At 37.7% G+C, this 24,441-nt stretch overlaps 2 protein-coding genes and 1 pseudogene across 12 annotated transcripts in view; 1 reads left to right on the forward strand and 2 right to left on the reverse strand.

The window, feature by feature from the left end:
* Window positions 1-24,441, reverse strand: part of CaMKII (Calcium/calmodulin-dependent protein kinase II) — a 3,892,153-nt gene that overhangs the window by 1,615,594 nt on the left and 2,252,118 nt on the right. The window lies entirely within an intron of this gene.
* Window positions 15,827-19,546, forward strand: LOC137234686 (uncharacterized). Of its 2 annotated transcripts, none has more exons than XM_067758170.1 (4): window positions 15,827-16,334; window positions 16,394-16,580; window positions 16,642-16,717; window positions 18,318-19,546. In XM_067758170.1, coding segments are annotated over exons 1-4 (528 nt in total). In that variant the 5' UTR covers window positions 15,827-16,333; the 3' UTR covers window positions 18,582-19,546. The 2 variants fall into 2 exon arrangements, with proteins under 2 accessions (XP_067614271.1, XP_067614272.1); XM_067758171.1 differs by having other exon boundaries at window positions 15,827-16,330.
* On the reverse strand, window positions 19,313-22,531 carry LOC137234685 (putative nuclease HARBI1; annotated as a pseudogene).

Below are 24,441 nucleotides of genomic sequence, written 5' to 3' on the forward strand. Positions count from 1 at the left end.
ACAGACCTCCCATATGAGGAGAGGCAGTAGGGATGAAATGCCATTGCAGAAGTTGATGAGCATATTTAGACAATGCGTTCTCACGTGAATCAGCTATAAATGCCTTAAACTCAGATCTAAGTGATCGTGAGGCTCCGACAAAGTTAGTCCCATTATCGGAATATATATTTTTCGGACATCCTCGCCTGGCGATAAATCTGGAGAGTGCCGCGAGAAAGGATTGGGTGCTAAGGTCGGTCGTGGCTTCCAAATGTATGGCTTTCGTAGTAAAGCAGACAAACAGACATACATAACCTTTCGAAAATCGACAACCTCTACCTCTATAACTTTTTATGTCGAATGGTCCTGCAAAATCTACTCCTGAATTAGTAAATGGTCGGGAAAATGTGGTACGTTCCTTGGGAAGGTTACCCATAAGTTGGGTTTGTACACGTTTTTTATAGATTGTGCAGACCTTACAATTGTGAATGATGGATTTTATCATATTTTTAACCCTAGGAATCCAGTATTGGGTCCTAATAAGCCTAAACATTAGTTGATTTTCTCCATGTAAAGAGATTTCATGGATAAACTGAACTAAAAGGCGAGAAAATTTGCATGTGTAAGGTAGGATTATTGGATGGCGTTCATTGTATGGTAGGTCTAGAGCTGCGCGGATGCGACCACCAGTCCTTATAATGCCATACTTGTCTAGGAAAGGGTCAAGAGGAAGCACTTCGCTTTTACAATCTACTAGCTTGCCTGACTTCAGATTTTTGTATTCTGTGGGATAAAACTGTTGTTGCGACATCTTAACTAAGCGTTGCGTAGCGATTTCGATTTCATCTGATGAAACCAGATATGACGTTTTATTAAAATAATCTTTTGTCTTTGGATGAGTTCTTTCGAGAAATCTCAAGACAAAAGATATCACCCTTAAGGCTCGGGGTAGGTTCGAAAATCTATCCAGAATATCAAAATCCGTTTTGGTAGTTACTGCATGTGCTTGCACTCGTTTCTCCTCGATGGTTGTGTTGTAAGATATATCTTGTGTAGGCCATTTTGAGATGTCTTCTTGTAACCAAGAAGGTCCCTGCCACCACAAGGAATTGTTGACCAGTTCATGTGCTGGGAGTCCTCTGCTAGCCATATCGGCTGGATTTGATCCCGAACCCACATGACGCCAATTATCCTTTCCTACCTTTTCGACGATTTTCGTGATACGGTGTGCTACGAAAGTTGACCACGAACAAGGGGGTTTTCGTATCCATGCCAGTACAATCATTGAATCGGTCCATAAGTAGGTTTTTGGATTCCCTAAGTTGAGATTTGTTAGAATTGTTTCCATCATTTCGGAGAGTAGTACGGCTCCGCATAATTCCAGTCGGGGAAGCGATATAGTTTTTACCGGAGCTACTTTTGTTTTTGCCAATAGCAAATTGGTCAGAACTTGGTCGTTGCTTTCCACTCGCAGGTATACCGCCGCGGCATACGCTTTCTCTAATGCGTCACAAAAACCGTGAATTTCCACTTTGTTGTGCGGGGAAAAGTGAGTCCAGCGCGGTATCCCAATGTTATTAATTTCATGATACTTTTCCATAAAGGTGTTCCAACGTTCCCTAGTAGTTGGTGATACATCTTCATCCCATTTTGTACCTTCAAGCTAAATGTTTTGCATGATTATTTTGGCTACAACTACTATTGGAGCAAGCCATCCTAATGGGTCGAACAATTTAGCGATTGCCGATAAGATCGCTCTTTTGGTTAAAGTGTTGCAATTTTCCATTGGTTTTGCGATGAAGTAAAACTCATCATTATGTGCATTCCACCTGATTCCTAGTGCCTTCACTGAACTTGCGTCTTCGAATTCCAGGAAATCTTTGTTAAGGAGATGCTGTTTAGGGATATCCTTTAGTATTTGGTCGGAATTGGCTGTCCATTTTCTTAGTGGAAAGCCGGCTGATTGCAATGCCTTAGATATTTGATTTCTGGCAGTAATTGTTGATTGGATGCAGTGTCCACCAGCAAGAATATCATCCACATACATGTATTCTCTTAGTATTGTGGATGCAATTGGAAAGGTGTCTTCGGCGTCCTTTGCCAATTGTAAAAGTGTCCTTATTGCTAGATAAGGAGCACAGTTAACCCCGAATGTCACAGTCTTCAGTTCGTAAAGGCTGACAGGGCTTTCAGAGCTAGTACGGAATACTATGCGCTGGTATTTGGTTTGGTTTGGTTGTACCATAATTTGTCGGTACATTTTCTCGATATCGCTGTTGAAGACATATTTGTAAAGTCTCCAGCGAACTATAAGAATAGTTAGGTCAGCTTGTAGCGTAGGACCTGTATACAAAACGTCGTTCAGACTTACTCCGTTTGCGGTCGGACTAGATGCGTTAAAAACAACGCGAACTTTCGTGGAGGTACTTTCGTCCTTGATGACGGCGTGATGAGGTAGAAAATAATGGTCAGAGGAGTCTGGTGGCACACAGCTGTTGATCCTTGACATATGTCCCAATTCCTCGTATTCGGTCACAACTCGATTGTACTCCGTTTGTAAAGTAGGATTTTTCGAGAGTCGTGCCTCGTTCCGGAAGAACTGAGAGCATGCTCTTTTAAGAGAAGGCCCTAGGGATATATTGGAGGGGAATTCTCGTTTAAAAGGTAATGAGACTGTGTATTTCCCGGTATTATCTCAGTGGTGGTACTTCTGTATAATTCCTCGCAGTATTGTTCGTCCGCATTAAAGCGTTTGTTTTTAGGGATTTCTTCCAGTTCCCAAAAGGCGGATAATTGCTTATCCAATGATACGTCACTGTAATAGGAGACGATTTCTTTGGGTTGCTCTTGCACATCTGTACGGCCTGTAAGTATCCAGCCGAAAACAGTTTCTTGTGCTAAGAGCGTACCAAGGACATTCTTCTGCAATCCGTTCAAGATGATTTGAGGGTAAATGTCCCCTCCAAGAACTAGATCCACTGGTTCGTTGACAAAGAATCTTTTATCTGCCAACTCGAGATCAGGGAATGATGGTCTGGTCATCGCACTGATCTGGCATGTTGGAAGATCCCCTGTAAGCTTTGGCAGGACAAGAACTTTTGTGTTCAAAGAAAATAATGGGTCAATTAGTGACCGCAATTCTATTGAACAAGACTCTTTGACCTGTGCAGAGAATGAGTTAGTTATACCGGAAACTTGAGCGCGAATTTTCTTGGATGGCAGGTTAATTCGACGTTTGAGACGTTCGGTAATAAATGAACATTCAGAACCTGAATAAATTAGGGCTCTGGCTGAAAAATTGGTATGGTTATAATGTATGTTGACACGAGCGGTGCCTAACAGTACACCAGCGGTATTATGCGCATGGCAAGATTGCACATTGGAGGTTTACTTGTCATTGGACTTTGAATTTTGCCTCTCTCGTGCTTGTCGCGATGTTTAAGGTGTATCATCTTCCTTACTTGTATGAACTGCTGCTTTTTGCTGAATTTTTTGTATATGTAGGAACGTGTTGTGTCGAGAATGGCATGTACTACAGTTATAAGAACTAGTACATTTCGACACAGTATGTCCAGACGATAAACAATTCAGGCAGCTATTATTGCTCTTAATAAAATCGACTCTACGAGCAGGTGAAAGTTTAAGGAATTTCGTGCAGTTGCGTAGTTTATGCTCATTTGTGTGACACATTTTACAATTAAATTTCTTGACGCTTGTTTGGAAGCTGCCAACCTTTTTTTGTTGGGTTTCAGGAGTTGGTTTTGTAATATGAGGCTTAAAACTTTTTGAAGTCTTATTGCCTCTATGGCCAGACACGTTTTCCAACGCAAGAAATCGGTCAGAAAGAAATTTGTGCATGTCCTCCCATTTAGCTATCTCTGTCTTGTTCCCCAAAGACTGTTCCCAAAGCGAGAGGCTGCTTTCGGGAAATTTTTCTGCGCAAAGGTACACAAAAAGTGCATCCCATAAATCTATCTTATGCCCTTTTAATGCATTCATGCAATTATTTAATTTTAATTGTAAATCTTTAATAGATTTACCGCAATCCGTTTCAATAGGTTTTATTCCGAAGACAGTGTCGAGCTGAGCCTTAACTAAACTACGCTTGTTTTCATACCTTTCAGTGAGGTTCTTCCACGCTATTTCAAACCCTTCATTTGTGACAGGTGCGTTGCTAACAATTTCGTTGGCCTCCCCCTTTGTTTTCTGACTGAGGTAATATAGTTTCTCAATCGGGTAAATATCGTCGTTCGAAATGTAAATGGCCGAAAACATATCTCGGAATGTTGGCCAAGACAGATAGTCACCCTTGAAGACTTCGGTATCACATGGAGGGAGGCGAAGATGGTGTTTGCGATCAGTCTGTTTTTGGGTAGGCTGGTCAATTTCCTCTGTTTCTGCTTTATTAAGGGTCTCTGTCTGAGCCGACATAGCAGACATACATTTAAAATAACTAGCCATAGAAAGCTTATGCTTCTTTTTTATGGCTTTAATTTCGTCTTTGGACAAACCCGCGGAGATTAACGCGTCATAAGCATTTTTGGTTTTTACCCACATATTTTTTAACTCTTCTTGTTGAAAGGAAAGAGTGTTTTTATCGGGATCAGTCACATTACCGATATCTGATTCGAATTCGACAATTGCCTCAGCAAAAAGTATGTATGCATCCATTTTTACTTATGATGTGTATACAGATAGAAATCCGGAAGATTTAATGTATACTTTAGAGGTAAAAACCTCTTGTTGCCCTCTCTGCTCAGCTAGTGTTATGTAATTAAGTACCGCAAGTAAGGTAGAAACCCTCAGTTGCGTTTTGATCGGTGGTAGAAACCCACCGACTCGTATACCTAGCTAAGTGCTACCGCAACTAAGGTAGAAACCCTCAGTTGCGTTTTGATCGGTGGTAGAAACCCACCGACTCGTATACCTAGCTAAGTGCTACCGCAAGTAAGGTAGAAACCCTCAGTTGCGTATTGATCGGTGGTAGAAACCCACGGACTCGTATACCTAGCAAAATGTTAACGCAATTAAGGTGAAAACCCTCAATTGCGTAATAATAGGTGTTAAAATTCCACCGACTCATATAACTAGCTAAGCTACTGAAAAGAAAGCTAGAGAAAGGAGGGCAACAAAAGCAAACGCAGACTAAAATGCAATGCACTTTTTAAATTTTCACTATCTATTTCTTTTAGTGTAATTTTGTATGCGCGGATGTATATAAAAAATGCCGATTCGCCACCCACACAGATGTAATGGTTATTTTTTACAATAAAAAACCTGGACTTCGTTGTGTTAATCCAGTATATGTTAACCGCAAAAAATAAGGCAAAGTGTAAAAATAATAAGCAACAAATAAGCAGTTAAAATTATTGCAGAATTTTTTGTTGGGTATGTGAACTAAAGTGAAGTGCTGTTGTTGTTGTTGAAAATTAACAAACAACGAAACTAAAAAGAATGCATGGTTATGTGAAACCGAAAATAGTGCAGTTTAAGTTAAAATTAATATTGTTTCTACTAAAAATTCTGCACTATGTTACCTTAAGCTGTGTCAGCAAAACCTTACCGCGGGTGGGGGGATAATGCTGATAGACAAAAGGCCTTTTTAACACTTAATTCACTTAAAAAAAAATGTTCACTTAAAAAAAATTGTGCGCTGTAAATTATAACCACGTACCTTGTTTGTTGTTGCGGCTATCTATACTTGGTAGATGGTTTGAAAAGATGATTTTGTTTTTATTCCAAATGCTGCTCTATCTCGAAGGTCTTGTTTGTTGTGCCAAAAGTTATAATATATAATCTTGATTTGCCTTTTCTGTGATGTGGACTGTATATGTAAAGTTCTTGTCGCTTGTAAAAAAATCTCACTGTGAGAAAGGACCAAATGTATATTCTCGCACGGTGCGTGGTAGCACGGAGAATATATATATATATATATATATGTGGATATGGAAAAAGAAATAAAAGGCAAATAGTTATATTAGTAATGATGACAATAATTAATTTTATTTTGTGTGAATTTGGTACAATATTTTACCTTTGGTATATGATGTGGCGTGACAGCAGCAGCGACTTTCTTCCTCCTTGGTTGAAATAGAACAGAAAATGGAAAGGGATCTCCGTGTTGTCGAACCGGAGATCGTGCGAGGGTTTTCCAATGGATATTTGTTATCCGATGGAAAACTCAGTTACCCGTGTTAACGTTGAATATATGTGATGAACATACATGAATGTGTATGCATGTGGGTGTGCAGTACATGAAAGGATGTAAGAATGTATTTGCACTAAATAAGTTTTGTATTAGGGTGGCCGTGTTTGCAGTATAACGATATTTAGGTCCTGACCTAAACAGAGCAACAAATATATAAGTTAAAACATAGCATTGAAATCTTTACTGCTATAAACTCAATATCAAATGCGTTGTCCGACAACAGCAACTCGGATGAAAGACTTGAGTCCATAGCAATAAGAACACCGCCTGCTCTAGATATACGATCACGCCGGTACACGACGTATGTAGTTACTTGAAAAAAGCTCAGCGTTAAAATTGTCAGGTTTTAACCAGGTCTCGGTGAAAGCAACAACCTGCGCTGTAAAAGCGAAACTGTTAAGAAAAAAGGTATTTAATTTAGATCGTAAACCACGAACATTTTGGTAATGAACGACTATAGAAAGTGAGTCGGTGACTACTTTTTTGCTGTACCCGCGGTGAAGGTAATAGAGTTTTTTGGCACTATATTGGTATTTCTCTTGTACAAATGCACCACAGAATGCTCCGGCCAAAAAGAACTGTCAAGAACACTATCAACATAAAGGTATGGCACAGTTATTTTAAAAGATGAAATTTCCTTTCATATTTAAAGTTAAATTTGAAAACTTCAACACTAGAATTATTAATATTAAGTTTAGAGCATATATAATTTGAAATATCGTCGACAGTCAATGAAGCATGCAACCGAGAAACAAAAATTGCTCTGCGAGGCGGAACGGCAGTCATCTCCCTAGGACCAACAGGTTGCACCACGGAAACTGTCGAAGCAGAAATAGATGTTGATGTAGATGCAGAAGTTGACGTAGATGCAGGTGATGAGCCCACTGTCGAAGCAGAAATTGATGTTGAAGTTGATGTAAATGCAGAAGTTGATGTAGATGCAGCTGACGAACCCACTGTGGTCGACTTCTTACGACGATTGCTAACACCTGTACGTTTGCCTTTATTACCCTCATCAGCATACTGTGACTCAACAGCATGCTTTGTGTTATTGGTTTTTAATGTAGTATTGTTTGCGGTTTTGTTGTGCGTGTCATTGTTATTATTATTTTTAACTTAAGAAGAAGCATAGGTACTAGCTTTAGCGCGACCAATGCTGTTGACCACCGCTTTAGACACAGGAGCAGAATTTATCTCATTAATGATGTTCTATGTATGTTAGAATGTGTTGAGGAAGCGCCATGAAGATGAGTGTCAGACAAAGAGCGAAAACGAAAGCTGTTCAAAGGCAATGGCTGTTTAATATGAAACTTCGCAAAATCTTCTCTCAAGACTTTCACATCATTTGCTACAGCAGTGTTGTTGTCATAAAGGTATTTAAAATCAGAGCGAATCTCTGCTTGTCAATCGCTAATTTGAGCACGCAAACGATGGCCATCTTCGAGTGATAACTTCAGTGCGGTTATGAGCTCTGCATTCTTAGCTTTAAGCAGGTTAATTTCACTCACTAAAGATACTAGTGTTTGTTCAATATTAACATTATTAACAACACTTCGCTCATAATCATTGTTTACAATATCGACAATTGAGTCATTTCACAGCGCAGACAAATCAATTACTGTATTTTCAGTTGTATTTATTGTTGATGTAGCACTGACAGTGGGGGGTGGCGAGCGAATAGAGCGACGTCGTTCACATGCACAAACCTTGCAAAAGAAAGCACTATTGGCTTCACTCAAATATTCGATATCAGTAGGCAAAACACCGGTACAATGCAAATGAAAAAGTTCACTGGACTTAGCGCATTGAATTTTAGATTGACCGCGATCGACCCTATTTCCACAAATACACGGCATTTTGTATTAGGTATTGAACTAAAGCAAAAACAATCAAAGATGATTTAAAATTTACAAAAATACAAGCGAGCGCTTAGAAACACGTCCGAACAGCGCGAACTATATAAATAAAAAATTTATGTTTCAATTGTGCTGGCAATGCTATAGCCATGGTGAAGCCGTAAGGTGGTAACAGCGAGCGGACATACACACACAAACTCCATGTAGTTTGTTTGTGTAATTCGTTGGTGGTAATGTCAAAAATACTCTGAGAAATGTTCGTACTGTCAAAATTCATGAGAAAAGTTGCAATCAGCTTGGCTAATGCTTTCACCTTTAATGACTCCGCCATCAATCAGCTTTGCCAGCATAGTTTGAAATTAATAATCAACATAAACGATTTGATTTCGTTTTGATATGGTAGAAAACGATACCAAATCATTTCGTTAATTTGACGTTCTTAACGTTAATAAACGAAACGAAATGACTTTGTTTCGTTTATTAACGTTAATTATCGTAACGAAATGATATTGGTTCGTTGGTTAAGCATGCCTGATTCAAAGGGACATAGGGACAGAAAAAGCGACTTTGTTTTATACTATGTAGTGATGTACATCCAGACATACCTTTAAACCTACGCCCGAAGATAAATAAGGCAGCGAATGCTATATATGTACGTATGTATGTGTCGCATCATCCTCACTCAAAAGCAATTAGCGCGAACAGTTCACAGCGAACAACCATACAAACACATTTTTTGGTAAAAATGTTACTTTTGTTTAAACAATTTGGCTGATATAAGAAAGGAATCAAATATTTTTTTTGATGCAGATCGAAGGTAAATAGTTCAAAGTTTTACTGAAAAGTAGATTTTTTTAAATCCGTCCATCCGTTTGAGTTATAGCTGTTTAAACAAAAATTTTATGATTTTTTACTACATTTTGGCATTTTGCCACGCCCCTATGATATATATCTTCAAATTATATTAACTGTACCATCTCACGTAGCTAAGCCTTCAAATGCAAAAAACCGTTTTAAAATCGGAGCATTCTGTGTGAAGTTATGTGCATACATGTCATTTAGCGACTTGATTTTATAAGGTTTAATAGATATATCTCAGAAAAATTCTAAAATATCTTACCGGAAAGCTGAAAATTTTCTTGAAAATTCGCGAAATTTTCCCGAATTTTCTAAAAAGTCTTAAGTGTATATTTGGATTTAGCGAGATTATCTCAACTGCAATTTTATACTACAGAATATAAAAATCTCAAATCAGGAAAACCGGTCGATTCTAAAAGCGAAGTGCTTCCTCTTGACCTTTTCTTAGATAAGAATGACATCATAAGGACTGATGGTCGCTTACGGGCGTCTCTTGACTTACCCTATAACAAACGCCATCCAATCATCTTACCATACAAATGCAAATTGTCTCGCATTTTTGTACAGTTTATCCACGACATCTCTTTGCATGGGGAAAACTAATGGTTAGGCTTATTAGAACCCAATACTGGATTGCTAGGGTTAAAAATATGATACAGTCCATAATTCACAGCTGTAAGGTCTGCACGATCTATAAGAACCGGGTACAAACCCAACTCATGGGGAATCTTCCTCAGGAACGTACCACATTTTCCCGACCATTTACCAACACTGGGGTAGATTTTTTATTTATTTATTTATTTATTTATTTGTTTAAGTCTATGAATTTTAATCCTTACAGACTATGATACAATGAAAATTTTAAAAATACTTATGCCCAAAAGTAATCGGTTTACTTAGAAAGCAGACTTCAAAATACTCATAAATTCAGCTCTTTGTATAGAAAAATCAAGAGCGGAATTACTTATTGAGTTAAGCTCCCGAATAGCACGCGTAATGGGAGCATTACCAACGTAATTCGTTCTGAAATAATCGTAATAAAATGGAGACGAATTTCTGAGAGATCTTTGGAGAACATTAAATCGAATCCTTTCCAGCATATAAGGGCAATCAATGTAGCCATTAATAACATTATACATGAATGACAAGCACAGTATAGATCTACGATTTTTCAAAGACTTGAGGCTTAAAAGTAAAAGACGTGCAGAGTAGGAAGGAATCGGCTCATAAAAGTTTACCGGCCGAAGGGCATATTTAAGGAAAATTTTGTGAATTCTCTCAATTCTACAAATGGCCGTTTGGTTGCTTGGTCTCCAAATGAAGACAGCATATTCATTATGAGATCTAACGTATGACGTGTAGAGCAGCTTAAAGGTATAGGGGCCTGAGGATTTTGAAGCATTGCGCCGTACAAATCCGAGCATAGAATATTCTTTCGATGTTACGTAGTTAATGTGATTAATGAAAGAAAATCTTTTGTCAAAAACGACACCCAGGTATTTAATCTCATCACCACATTGAAGTTCACAGTTAGATATACTGTATTTTGTAGACAAATTGTTAGTTGATTTTGAATAAACTATTTGGAAGCATTTTTGCATATTTAAGGAGAGACAGGAATTCAGGCACCATTGGTGAAGCTAATTTATATCATCCTGCAGCTTTATGGCATCTTCTTGCGATTTAATAGCTGAGAATATTTGTAAGTCATCTGCATAAGGTAAACACTTTGCAAACGAAAAACAACTGCTGATGTCATTAATAAATAATATAAATAAAAGTGGGCCTATTATACTTCCCTGGGGAACGCCAGAAGTCGCAACGAACGGACTAGACATTTCCCATCAATGGTAACAACGCAGTGTCTATTACTTAAATAAGAACGAATCCACAAAAGAACCCTTGAATGAAAACCGATACTGCTTAATTTTTTTATCAGAACTGTGTGCTGTAGTCCAGCAGAGAAAGAATCTACACAGTATTCGCTAAAAATAGCAAGATTTGAAACCGTGGACCTATCAGCAACAAACCCGTGCTGGTGGGGTGATATAAAGGGATTTAACAGCAAAACTCAACTTGGCATTCACAGCATGCTCAAAAATTTTAGAAATTGTGGACAGCTTGGATATTGGTCTATAAATACGCACATCGTTCTTATTTCCACATTTGAAAACGGGCGTAATCGAGGTGAGCTTCCAATCATCGATGAACGTCCCAGATGATAATGATTTATTGAAAATCAGAGTCAACGGATAGACCAAGGCTGGACAGTTTTTTAACAAGACAGAAGAAAACCCATCAAAGTCAGTTTGGGATGAGGATTTAAGTATAATAATAGCTTTACTAACATCCTCACAGGAGAGAGTAAGCGTACCGAAGTTCAGGATACTAACGGCATCCAATGAAAAATCAACCGCTTTATTATTATCATCCTGAGAAAAAGTTTACTTAAAAAACTCAGCAAATAAATTCGCTGCCTCACTTAGAGATCGCGCAGGCTGATCATCAAGGAAAACTCCAGAGGGTACACTGGAGCCACCTTTTTTTGACTTTATATAGTTCCAAAAAGTTTTAGGACTCGATTTAATATTCGACTCAATATCGTAAATATAGTTATTGTACAGAAACTTATCTAAATGATTAAATATCTTTAAATAGTGCTTGTACTTAGTAAAGAATATATGACTCTTTGAGCGTTTGAAGTTACGCAAATATTTATTTTTTATGTTCTTCAGTTTTTTTAATTCTTTCGAATACCACGGAAGTTTATACGGCCTCTTTCGCTTTACCGGAATTTTATTCAAACAGTGACTAAATAGAATGGATTTGAACGTGGCGAAGCAGTTAGAGGTATCAAGTCCCTCCAGTAATTCGTCCCAGTTTATTTCCATTAAAAAATCGTTAAATCTAGGAAAATCGCATGAATTGAAATTGACGTTAATCTGCTATCTGAAGTATCCGACGCATAATAATAAAAACTACAAGTAATGACCAGGGGTAGGTGATGCCTATCCTTGGGAATAACTGCATTAGAGCATTCGCTGACTTCACAATTAAGGTTTCACTTATAAACACTAGATCCAATAATCTATTTAGGGCATTAAAACTTTTACTAATTTGCTTTAAATTGAGACTCAATAAATTATCAATTAAATACAGTTCGTGATTCAAAGAAAGATTATTAGGTGTGAGACCATAACTAGAAACATTTGTTGACCAATGAATATTACAAAGGTTGAAGTCTCCAAGCACGCAGAGGTGGTCATCATTAAGGTTTCGTAAAACAACAGAGATTATGTTATCAGCATGTGCTTTGTATACATCAAATGCGCTGCCTGGTGGAACATACGAGGCAAGCAGATATAGGGAGCCTTGTGCACCAGAACCAGAACCATTTATACACACGCAGATTTGGTCAAGTAGCGAGTCGTCATTGTTGAGCGAAAATAAAAATGAACGCAGCTGGCGCTTGACAGCAATTAAAACACCACCACCGCGAATGCAACCAGTTTTCCGAGCATCCCGATCCTTGCGATAGACATTGAAAAGATTTGAGTCAAATAACTCACTATGAAAAAATTTTTCATTGAGCCATGTCTCGATGAAGACAAATATATCATAATCCATTTGCGCACTAAAATTATACACAAGATCAGACTTGGTTCTCATGCCAGATACATTGTGAAAATATATCCTTAAGTCGTTATTGCTGTTATTGGCGGGACGATTTATCCCTACTATGTGCGAGGAGGCTTTTTGTGAGCCTTCCGAAAAAACTGAAAAGGCTTCACCGTAACATTAGTCGGCCAAATTTCGGAGCTGAGCAATTTGTCAAATGATGACTCAGGAACTCCCAACTTGAAGCTAACTCTATTCAGATTTGCAAACGCAACATCTCTTTTTACTAGCATCGTACAACTTAATGCGGTTTTATTTAAATTAGCTTGCCTAGCCACATATTCAATTATATTATCTTCAGTTACAGATGGCGAAAAAGACGATATATGTAGCCATTTGTAACGATCAGCATCCACCAGATCGCTCGATGCGTTAGATCCTCTAATAAGAATTCGAGAATTAGTATTTTTCATTTTAGTTCTAGTTTTAGACACATTTGCCCCCTGTCCATCTTCCTTAATAGACGCATGAGTGGATGAAGAAGAAGCCGAAATATCCGTCATTGGCACGGCCGTAATTATGGATGCATACGTATTGCGAGAATTATTTGAAGTTGAAATAACACTCTGAGGCGTCGACGTCACAGCATTGGACACCGTTGTATTAGTAGTGCAAGCAGCAGCAGTAATAATATTTGAGATAGCACTAATCGATATTACAGATGATTGAGGATTCATAGGCACTGACGTCACAACACTAGGCGTTGAAGTTTTAGTAGTGCAAGCAGCAGCACTAGCCGATAGTACGGATGGTTGGGCACTCACTGGCACTGACGTCACAACATTATTATTTATTGTATCCGCATGCACTGACGTCACAACACTAGGCGACGTGATTTTAATGGCACAAGCAGCAGCATCAACAGCAACAGGCGAGCGAGCATTCTCATACACTGACGTCACAATGTTCGTTGTATTAGAAGTATTTGATATGTTAGCACTCTCATTAGTTGTGGGTGGCAGATGAGAGGGATTACCATTCCACACATCGGCATTACTCATGACTTGTTTAACTGCGACTTTTGCACGACCATTCGACATCAAAAGTTATCGAGGTAGAGAGTGCCGTATTTCAAAAGGTTATGCCTGTCTGTCTGTCTGCTTTAGTACGAAAGCCATACATTTGGAAGCCACAACCGACCTCAGCACCCAATCCTTCCTTGCGGCATTCTGAAGGTTTATTGTCAGGAGAGGATGCCCAAAAAATGTCTACTCCGACAATGGAACTAACTTTGTCGGAGCCTCACGATCTCTGAAATTTGAATTTAAGGCATTTATAGCAGATTCGCGTGAGAATGCATTGTCTAAATACGCTTATCAACTTCTGCAATGGCATTTCATTCCCACCGCCTCTTCACATATGGGAGGTCTGTGGGAAGCAGGAGTAAAAAGTTTCAAAAGCCACTTTCAAAAAGTGGCATCTGGGTATAAATATACTTTCGAGGAATTTTCAACCCTACTCTGCCGAATAGAGGCTTGCCTCAACTCGCGACCATTAAGCCCGTCGTCCAGCGAGTCGACCGACTTAGAACCCCTAGTCCCTGGTCATTTCCTGGTGGGCGGACATCTTCTAGCCCCGCCGGAAATAGATTCCAATGAGAATCCTGCTTCCATAGTAAATAGGTGGCATAAACTAAAGGCTTGGCATCAAACCTTTTGCAAAAGATAGAAAAGAGAGTATCTCTTAGAGATGAAAAAGCGAGTTAAATGGAAACACCCGAAAGCCAACATTAAATTAGGCGATCTCGTCTTCTTGAAAGAAGACAATTTCGCTCCAAATGAATGGAGGCTGGGTCAGGTAGTCAAACTACACCCCGGATCAGACGACCTTGTTAGAGTAGTTGACAGTGCGACTGAAAAAGGTCAAATCACAAGGCCTTTGGCTAAACTGTTCCTTCTTCCCCCCGCCATTGACACAAGTGACGAAATATCCACTGATGGTGAAGCCGAATCTGAAAATTAAGACATTCCACTTCGTCAAAATAGGTAATGCCACTTCTAATTATCGGCGTACAAAATAAAAAACTTTTATTTCAAAATTAAAAAGGCAAAAGTCAACAAAGGGGTGCAGATAGCAAATATATCCGTCAAAAAATGAAACCTAAAAACGAAATCCCTGATAAATAACCTATATGCCCAGCGAAAACATATAAAATATATCAATAAACTACAAACCTAACTACACGCAAATTACCACGTACAAACGTTGTCAGCCATCTTGTTCCTAAATACAAAACGGTTTAATATTGTTTCAGATGGGTTCGCGAGTTTGAATCGAGCTCAAGGCCTAACAATAATTATTTTATCATTATTATTGTTGTAATATATTTTTTCTCAATTGAAAAAATTTTAAATTAGAATAGAAGAAAGAAAAAATTTAGACAACTACCAAAGCTCGTTGTATAGATCCATTTCGGGAACGGCTAAATTCCTTCATCGGCAACTTTTAGACGCTGCTGCTGTAACCATTCAGCCATTACAGCGGTTTTTTGTTTGTCTTCATTATTCCTACTTCAAATCTGGTTCCTGCCAATTGATATTCACAGCACTGCGACATCTGTTACAGAATAGTTGTGAAAATTGGACTTTGTTTTTATGGCGAGGATGCCATAGTGTCATATTTTATTGACAATTTTTCCCCGTGCTCTGGGATGTATTAACAATTTTTGTTGTTTCAGATAGATAACAGTCCGACTACAATAACTTGACAAAGCTTTGGTTAACACAACCTGCATAATTCATTACCACGTTAATTTATCATGTTAAGCCAAGTTGGTTTAATTGGACAAACTACATTAGAAAAACAACGACATATATTGCAAATTTTGCTAATGAGTTCACTAATTTTGTACAAAAAACAAAAAAAAAACAATTTTGATGAAAAACCAACTAGTAGATATCAAACAATATCATTAAAACTACTCAGTTGAGAGTGCAAATAATGTCTTGCATTGAGTTTTACACAATGGTTCTTAACCATTGCATGGAAAAATTAGTTTAGTGTAGTTTTACAATACACTAACGAAAATACAGATGTGCATTACTACGTGAATGGAAATAAACAAAATCCACATTCTTAGTAAGTGCACTTCTTTCTATCCAATATTAATAATATTTTTTCAGTTTAATTGCTTTCCTTATTTGTCATAATAACTCACAGCATTTTTTGTTGGGTATTATGAGATAAAGGGCCGTATGCAGCTCTTAAGAAAACCAAAAATTCCATATAAAATGACAGCCAAGAAATGCTCAAGAAAAATTTTATGAGTGAAATTTTCTTTTGCAGTACGCAGCTCTGAAGAAATTTAATACATTTTCTACTACTATTTTCTAAAGATTTTTTTAGAAAAAGTGTACACGTAAACTCTTTCTTTGCCAAGAAATAAATGGTTGTGCATTATTTCTTGAAGAAAAAGTGACATTTAGACTTTCAAAAATACTATCGACTGACTTTTTATCAGTGAGTTTTTTTGTTCATAGTTTTGCTTTACAGAATCAGAATTTCAAAGTTTACGCAATTTCTTGTGTACATTTTAAAACTCACAGTTAGCGAATAAGGCCCCAGGAATGGACAACACAGCAAAAGCCCTCAAGCGTCAGAAGCGCATATTGCACCAGCGAGGAAGAGCGCAACCTTATTTCAACCGTCAAATCAAAAAATCGGATTTGGAATATCGGCGATCCGCTGCATTCAAATAAAAATGCAGTGGATCAGGCGTGGAATGAGATAGGTTTTACGCTTGGTAAATCGGGTAAGTATGTATAATACGTTGTATATTCATACCAATTTGAAAACTTATAGTATTTTTATTTAGTGGAAGAGTGCAAAGCTGCGTGGGTGAGCGTGAGGGAAAGCTACCGCTACCCGGCGAAGGCCACGAACAAATTTAAGAGTGGAAGTGCCGGTGGGGAGCAGCTCAGTGAGCCATATTTTAATGAGGATATCGATTGGGAGTTTGCGGAGGAGATGTCCTTCCTGCCAAATGTATCACAAAAGAGAAGGTACATATACACAATATCATTAAATTTTAAGTAATCATATTCAATTTCCTTTTCTTTGCAGAACTTTCACTACCAGTGATGATTCCCAAAATGAGGAAGCGAGTACATCAAAACGCCCAGGTTCTCAATATGAATATGTAAGTGTATGTATATACATACGTATGTATCTTCTATATTATAAATAAATAGCTATTGGTGCCGAGATGAAAGATGCGGGTTCTTCAATTTAGGAACGCAACATCTAAGAAGAGAAGTAGTTACAATAGTATCCTATGCAGACAACCAAATCTTCAGAAACCCTATTCACGACGGGGAATAAGCAGATTAATGACGAACTAGATATACACATCGACGGTACTAGGTTACCGACAGTCACCCAACGCAAGATCCTTGGTGTGACATTCGATGGTGGCCTCTGCTTCCACGAACTAAATTACAAAGTCGCAACAAAATTCTCAAGTCCCTTGCTGGCAGCATCTGGGGTAAAGGCAAAGAAACGTTGCTGAGTACATATAAGGCAATTAGCCAATGTAGTCGCCTGTTAAAATACCGCACCCAAAACTGCAACTGCAAAGACGATAATCATCAAAGAGCGCAATGAAATGTTCACTAAACAGCATCTAATGAATTGTCATCAACCCGGATTTCCAGGTCGACAATTATTAGACACTGCTCCGCCTCCCAGGAACGTGACAAAACATCTCCGCAAGTATATGAAGGAAGCCCGACAACTTGTGCCTCCACCGCCGTTTTACAAATTGAAACATTCGAGACTCGCAAGCTTATCCATGATACAAAAAATTGGAAGAGTTGCGCCCGGTGAACATCGTTATTGGTGGAGTTGTCCGGAACGGCAAACGGTAGCCTACTACCGAGGGAGGCGCGCATCTTTCTGATTCAACTTCGTTCTGTATACAGTAGTAGAACAAACGCCTACTTATCCAGAATCAACCCGGACATGTCCGATATGTGTATAGCCTGCGATGAGTCCCCACATGACAAACCACTTTTTTATTGCGATGTGGACCAACAGATCTAACGACTCACTCTCTATGGCCCAACCCTGTCGAAACAGCTGTTTTCCTTGAACTATGATTGATGATCTTGATGAAAACCTATAAGTGATGGTGGTTTTGCATGAACGGGGGCGAATAACAACAACATGCGGTGGATGGGATGCTAAGCAGGGGTAGAGATAGGAGCAGTGATAGAGGGAGAGGTAGGTTTACAGGTAGATGTAGGGGCGGAGATAGAGGTAGGCAACTCCCAATTCAGCAGGTTCTCAGCTACCGGAGTTACTCGGAAATTTTTTTTCCTGACCAAGGGCTGTCGTCATGGTATAACCCCGTTTAACCCAGTACACAACACTCAAAAGTTGTCATCAATGGAGCAGCACATCGCAACGGGACTGCTCCTTACCCTCCTGCTCCGGGAAGGCATTGAGGCTAACCCCGGTCCACGGGATTGGTACTGCTGCATTTGTAAGAAAAAAATGCGATGACAACCTTATTGAACGGGGCGAAGCACCGCTACAACAACAACAAGAACAGAGGTAGGTAAAGAGAAAGGGGTAGAAGTAGATATATGGTTAAAGGAAGGGGTAGTATTAGAGGAGGGGTAGATGTAGGGTTAGTGTCAGTGATAGACGTGAGGGTAGAGGTAGGGGCACAAGCATTTATAATTGCTACGATTTTAGATAATACCAATACTGATTTGCTAATTATTGTTTATTCATAGACTCCCACACCACCGAAACGTTCCCGTTTAGCTAGCCAGCCCCAAAATCAGGAAATATGGCAGAAGCTCGATGACCTTTTGGAAAAACAAGGCAATGCGTTGAAGTTGCGGGAATCGAAGTCGGAGTCTCCATTTAAGGAAGCTTTTGCAGGCTTCGAATTTCTACTGAAGCAGCTTCCGAAGAAGGTAGTTGATGAAGCATGCTGCAACTTTATTTACACGCTGTTACAAAAAGTTGGCGCGGAAAGGGAAAAGTTTTCCTAGACCTATTAATTCATAAGCCAGTTCAAACTAAAGAACTATTTTCATATGTCGACGGCAGAGTGGAACAACAATTTATTTGGAATGCCGATTCGAAAATGCCACAAAAACGTACCTAAAATGCAAACTTTTGAAGAGCGTCTTCTTCCAAACTTTTTTTCAAGAATGCCCAATGTTAGAAGTTGTATCAACAAAGCTCTATCTCAGTTGAAAATATCTTTTATCGAGATTTGCCGTTTCCAAAAAAAATTCTTAGAGAGTTCTTCAATAAAATTTTGAAATAGTTTTTGAAGCGCTTTGGAATCGGTAGTAAAGATAGGGAAAACCTCCACTCAGCCGGGGAATCATAAAAATAGTTCTCTACTTTAAGTTTTTATATACCTTCATAAACTATCAATCAACAGGATAGGATAAAAATTTAAAATGTTTTTAGTCTTATATTTATTTATGAGTTTGTTGCGTTTTTTTTCCGTACAAGTTTTGTGGTAATTCTAATTTGATGACGGGCTTTCAAACTCTGATTAACTTTTCTGAACTCTGTGTAAGTTTTGAAATGTTTATTTATATCACATATCTGTTATATTCCGCTATACTTTAAATGAAAATTATTGAAAACTCATAAATAAATATAAGTTTCGAATAAAATCATTTTTAATTTTGAAACTATTCAGTTGATCGGCAGTGTAAAGTTCGTAATATTGATAAGTTAATAAATGTAAACGCGAAAGTTATGTTATGAATTCATTTACTAATTTATTTAAATTTATGTTTTATGCAGGTTTTTTGAGAGCAGCTGCACTAGTGACCTAGAAAATTGAATCTACTTTAAGTTTAGAACGGCCCACAAAGTTTCAAAAAACAATTATTACCTTCAGGTGCTGATGATTGCAATTGGACTACAAAACTGCATACTCAAAAAGCTCTTAAAAATCTGAGGTTGATTCTATTTTCTTGGTCGCCAGTATTTATGCGGTTTTTTATATAAATTATGTTATTAATGAAAATTATATAAAAACAAAAGAAAAATTGCAAATAATTCCATTTTTATCCTTTTCTAATGTTGGTCTTTCCGACAGGGTAAGAATTTGAGTTGTTTTGGAACGATTTTCCGTCATCCCTTGTCAATTTGGTTTGGAGACAAGCCGGTTTCGGCGTTGTGCCATCTTCAGTGTCAATTTTCGTTCTGTGCCATCTGCGTTACGTTGAATGCTTTTATAGTTTTCCATTCTACTGTAATGTTCTTTTTGGTATATCTGCTATATTTTAATATTGAGTAAATTTTTTCTGGGTAGGTTTTTTTTTAAACAATTTATTGGGAAGCAATAAAATACTGAAAAAATTTATACTGATGATGATTTATGAGATTTATAAGTTAATTTACATATTCAAGCGTATATGAATGCATATTTAAACGTGCTTGCAAATGTGCATACATACATATCAGCGCTGGGAGATAAGGATTACGTGTGTAATTGATTGCACATACGATTACAGTAATCATAATTTCATAATACCTTTAAATATGTAAATTTACTTATTAATCACATAATTCTTTATCAGTATAACAATCTCGCGTGTAACTACTCCTACAAATAAAATTATGCTTATACAAAAGCCGCAACATTTTGCCACGGAACGGCTCCCTGTGCTGAATTCACGTATTCTTTTAAAACGTTACGCACATACTTTCCATAATCAGACGATCTTCCGCGATAAAATCTTGTTTCGTTTCGATCACTATCCCAATTTTCGGTTTCTCCTATAACCACTCGCCATTGTTGGTTTCATACCCAGAAAATGTATCTGGACAGTACTCTTCTCGAACCTCGTTTAAGAGGAAATTGTGTAGCAAACAGCATGCTGACACTATTTCTTGGGCACGATCAGGAGAACAAAATAATATTTTGCGCAAACAAAGCCATTTTGTACTTAATATACCGAAAGCATTCTCAATGCATCTTCGAGCTCGGCTGAGGCGGTAGTTAAATATCCGCTCTTCTGTTGTGAGCGTTTTTTGAGCAAATGGCTTGATTATTCTCTTACCCAGCGGGAAGGCATCGTCCGCTACGATGAAATGCGGCACTTTCTTTCCATCTATTAGGGTGTCGGCAGGAAATGGTAATTGATCACTTAGTAGCTTCGAACCAAATTTCGAATTCTTAAAAATGTTCGAGTCGCCTTCACTGCCGTAAGCGCCCACATCTATGTGCGTAAACTTATACGACGCATCGCAAGAAGCCAAAAGAACAATTGAATGAAATCCCTGTTTGGAAAATAAAACATTTGTTATTCAAGTTGATCAACATAGGAATTACGTACATACACCTGCGAGCACCAAAACAATTCACACATAGTTTGTCAGTTATAAAGATTTATTAATATATAAATAATAAATGCCAAAGTCAAGCTCTAAGCAAAGCGTTCTATGTGAGACGGGCCTAATGCAATTCCCCACAAATTTGCATTCAACCCGTTTTTGATTGCGTTTCCACTTCCGATGCGTTCGAAACCGGTTGGCGGTCGGTGAAGGCAAATGCGTGTGGGATTGCATGAAGTCCGATTTACAATTTACGAGTATAACATATACAACGAGTATTTATGCCAATTTTAGAGTATGCGAGTTAATGGCTACTCATATCCGTCGTTCTAATAACTCACAGACTGTTGTGCTTGCCATAACCGAATTATGTATGTACGTTTATTTGTGTTTAGCTTGTATGTTCATTTGTCTTTAACTTGCCTTGTAGTTATAGAAAATACTACCACTTTTCGGTGGCGCTCTAATTTGAATATGTTTGCCATCGATAGCTCCGATGCAATTAGGAAAATTCCATTTTTCTTTGTAGCCTTTGGCAACAGCTGTCATTGTTTCCTCATTGCATTCCGCTACTTGGTATTTTAAAGCTTTGCAAATAGCTTGCGAAACATGCGACACTATACTGGCAAAATGCTGTTTGCATATTCTATAGCAAGAGCCTATGTGTCGACATAAATCTCCACTTGCAAAGTACCTATTAAATTCAATTATTAATTATTTGTAAGACAATTTTCTGATTTGAGCACACTTACTCCAAAACCATTGCTAGTTTAGCTTTCTCGCTGATGAAATCATCCGGTCTTGTATTTCGTTTACGCATCAGGAACGGTAGTAAAATTTAATAAAGCTTCTCAAAGGTAGCGGGAGTCATCCGGAAATTCTCTTGGAAAAGGGAAGGTGAGCTTTTTAGGTTTTTGAAGTCGGTTTCGAACCTACCCTTTTCATCTCTTTCTCGGAGGTACGGACTTACGCGACAGCTTGGAACTTTTTTGCTGCTCCTTGCACCTTCCATAAGAGCAAGCTCCGCGCCCGCCATAAAGACCCCTGTATTTAAAATGATAAGGAAATCATTCCTGTAACATAATGGAAGAAAAAAATTAGTGGAGTTGGCAGTAAACTTTAGTACACAAGAGCTGGGTCTATGTACCGGAATGACCTTGCTGCTATTTCATCATATCCCTGTTTAATCCGAGAAGCTTCATTTCTATGAGTGGATGTACGGTCTAAACAGAGCAAACATTACTTAGTCGGAGTTTGAGCCTTCTTATTTTTTCATTCCGAAACTCCTGGCCACGAAGGGAGAAGTTGGACACGCAAAATACAAATACTTTTAGCACTTTCGCAATATAAAGAATATCACTGAACTTACCAAGTGCTCATGTCTTCAAATTGTCAGCTAACTTCCTCTTCAATGTAGAAGTATTTATTTTATTTTGTTTTTCTTTAGTTTTTAATTAATTTATTTAAAAAGCGCACCCACTTCTTATTTATTTCATTCAATTAATTTCTTTCTCTATATTTTGCAACTCTTCTTATTATACTATTGTTATTCACCATGCATCGTCAAATGTCAAAAATTCTTGCCTACTCCTATTTGAAGGCAAAAGAAATAATTCAAAAAATTTCTTGAACATTTACTTTTTAACTGCGTACAGCCCTTAAGGAAAAGCACTACAACAACAAAATTGCAATTAACTCTGCAAAAGAAACTCATCTTCAAAACTGATCGCTTCTGCGATCATTGCTGGTTTTTCTAGCGCAAAACTAGAAAGAATCCTTAATACACTTTTCATAAAACATATTACATTATTCCGGGACATAATCGGCATACATATATTTGTTTGATCTTCTTCATTGATTGGCAAAACCTTTAAACCATTCTTTTTGGGGTGGTACAATACTCCGGCGTGCAACTACGTGTGGACTGCTCAAGGACTTCATATTAATTCGCATAATCTGAAAAGAAAAGAAAACATGAAGTTATTAAAATGATTAGTTTGACCAAATTATGAAATTTTACAACTTGCTATTACTTACCATCATCATGTTTATTATGTAGTGACATTCTTTTTCTTCCATTTGTCATTATTTCATTTTCTTTCACTTCAAATTCGCCGTGTGGTGTTGCCATATCAGAAAAATAAATGAACACCACTTTTCAGTATGCGTGTTCCTGAGGCACATCACAGCCACAAATTTTTTTTTCATAAATTTTCACAATTAAATATTTCATGAATATTTTACTGATTCCTTTTGTAAAAATAACCACGAATGGCATATGAAATATGGAAAACCGCGAGAAGTTAAGAAATATTTAGCAAAAGTTTTTGTCGAATACTACAAAAACTAGCAAAAAAAATGGGAGGCAGGAATCTTGTGACAAAAGTAGTCACAAAAATAAAGAATATAGCTACAAACTTTCGATTATGCTGGAAATAACAAATTTTCGATCGTAGCCCAAATTCCAAGTTTTCGGCCTTAGCACCGAAAGGGGAAAATAATTGCGATTAGACTTAATAAATGTTAGTTTCCACTTATAATTACAATTCAGGAACCCGAAATTCGATGTATAGGGAAAATAAAATGCACTCAATGGAGCTTTATGGAAGTGATCACTAACCAGTTGATCAACGGCTTTGAGCCCTAACCGCGGTCATCTCTTTTCTCCATTGACATTACTGCCCATACGGCGAGTTTCCCCGCCAAGTAGTTGCCAGCCACATAAGGGCATGTAAGAGGGTCAATATAATTCTACGAAATAACTGAAAATTATTAAAGCGTTTACCATCCAACCAAAATTAATTTAATAAGGTATTTGTTTAACCGGCTTTAGGTCCAATTTTTAGTATTAAAACACCAAAAATTGTTTCTTCTTTAGTTTACCAATATATTTCGGTTACACACGTTAACCGTCTTCAGGGCTTTGAACTATAAACAAATTACAGAAACATAAAATAAAAATACAATTTACATAAACAACTAAACAAACATGAACATTTCTCTACATACATTATTTTACACGTCTTCGCTGTTTAACGTGGAGTTAGTCACTGTACGCATATTGGTTATCAAATGTTTGTAGTAGCTCGCGCTGTCCGTTTTGTAATTCATTCGTATGTTAGTCGGTGTGTTTAAAATATGAAGCACTTCTAAAGTCAATCTCTTATTATATTGTTTCTCTTCCTGAAGTATTGTTGTTTGGTTAAAGTTCGGAGAGTGGGTTTTCGTCTTACAGTGTGTCATAAGTGCTGTTTTATGGTGAGTTGTTTCGTGGCAATGTCTAAAGTCTGATTTATGTTGGGCTAGTCGAGTTTTTAATTTCGCTTTGGTTGTGCCCACATATATATTATTGCACGATTCCATGTCATTTTCATTACATGGTATTTTATATATCACATTGCTTCTATTCGCCTGAGTTACTTTAGATTTTGTTCTGTTGAATACATTTTTTAATGTGTTAATTGGCTTGTGCGCTATTCTAACTTTTTCTTTATTATAACAATTCGAGTTTCCTAAGCGCTCTGATAAATTTGGTACATAAGATAA

The sequence above is a fragment of the Eurosta solidaginis genome, chromosome X (genome assembly GCF_040869045.1).
Source record: "Eurosta solidaginis isolate ZX-2024a chromosome X, ASM4086904v1, whole genome shotgun sequence".
Classification (NCBI taxonomy): Eukaryota; Metazoa; Arthropoda; class Insecta; order Diptera; family Tephritidae; genus Eurosta; species Eurosta solidaginis.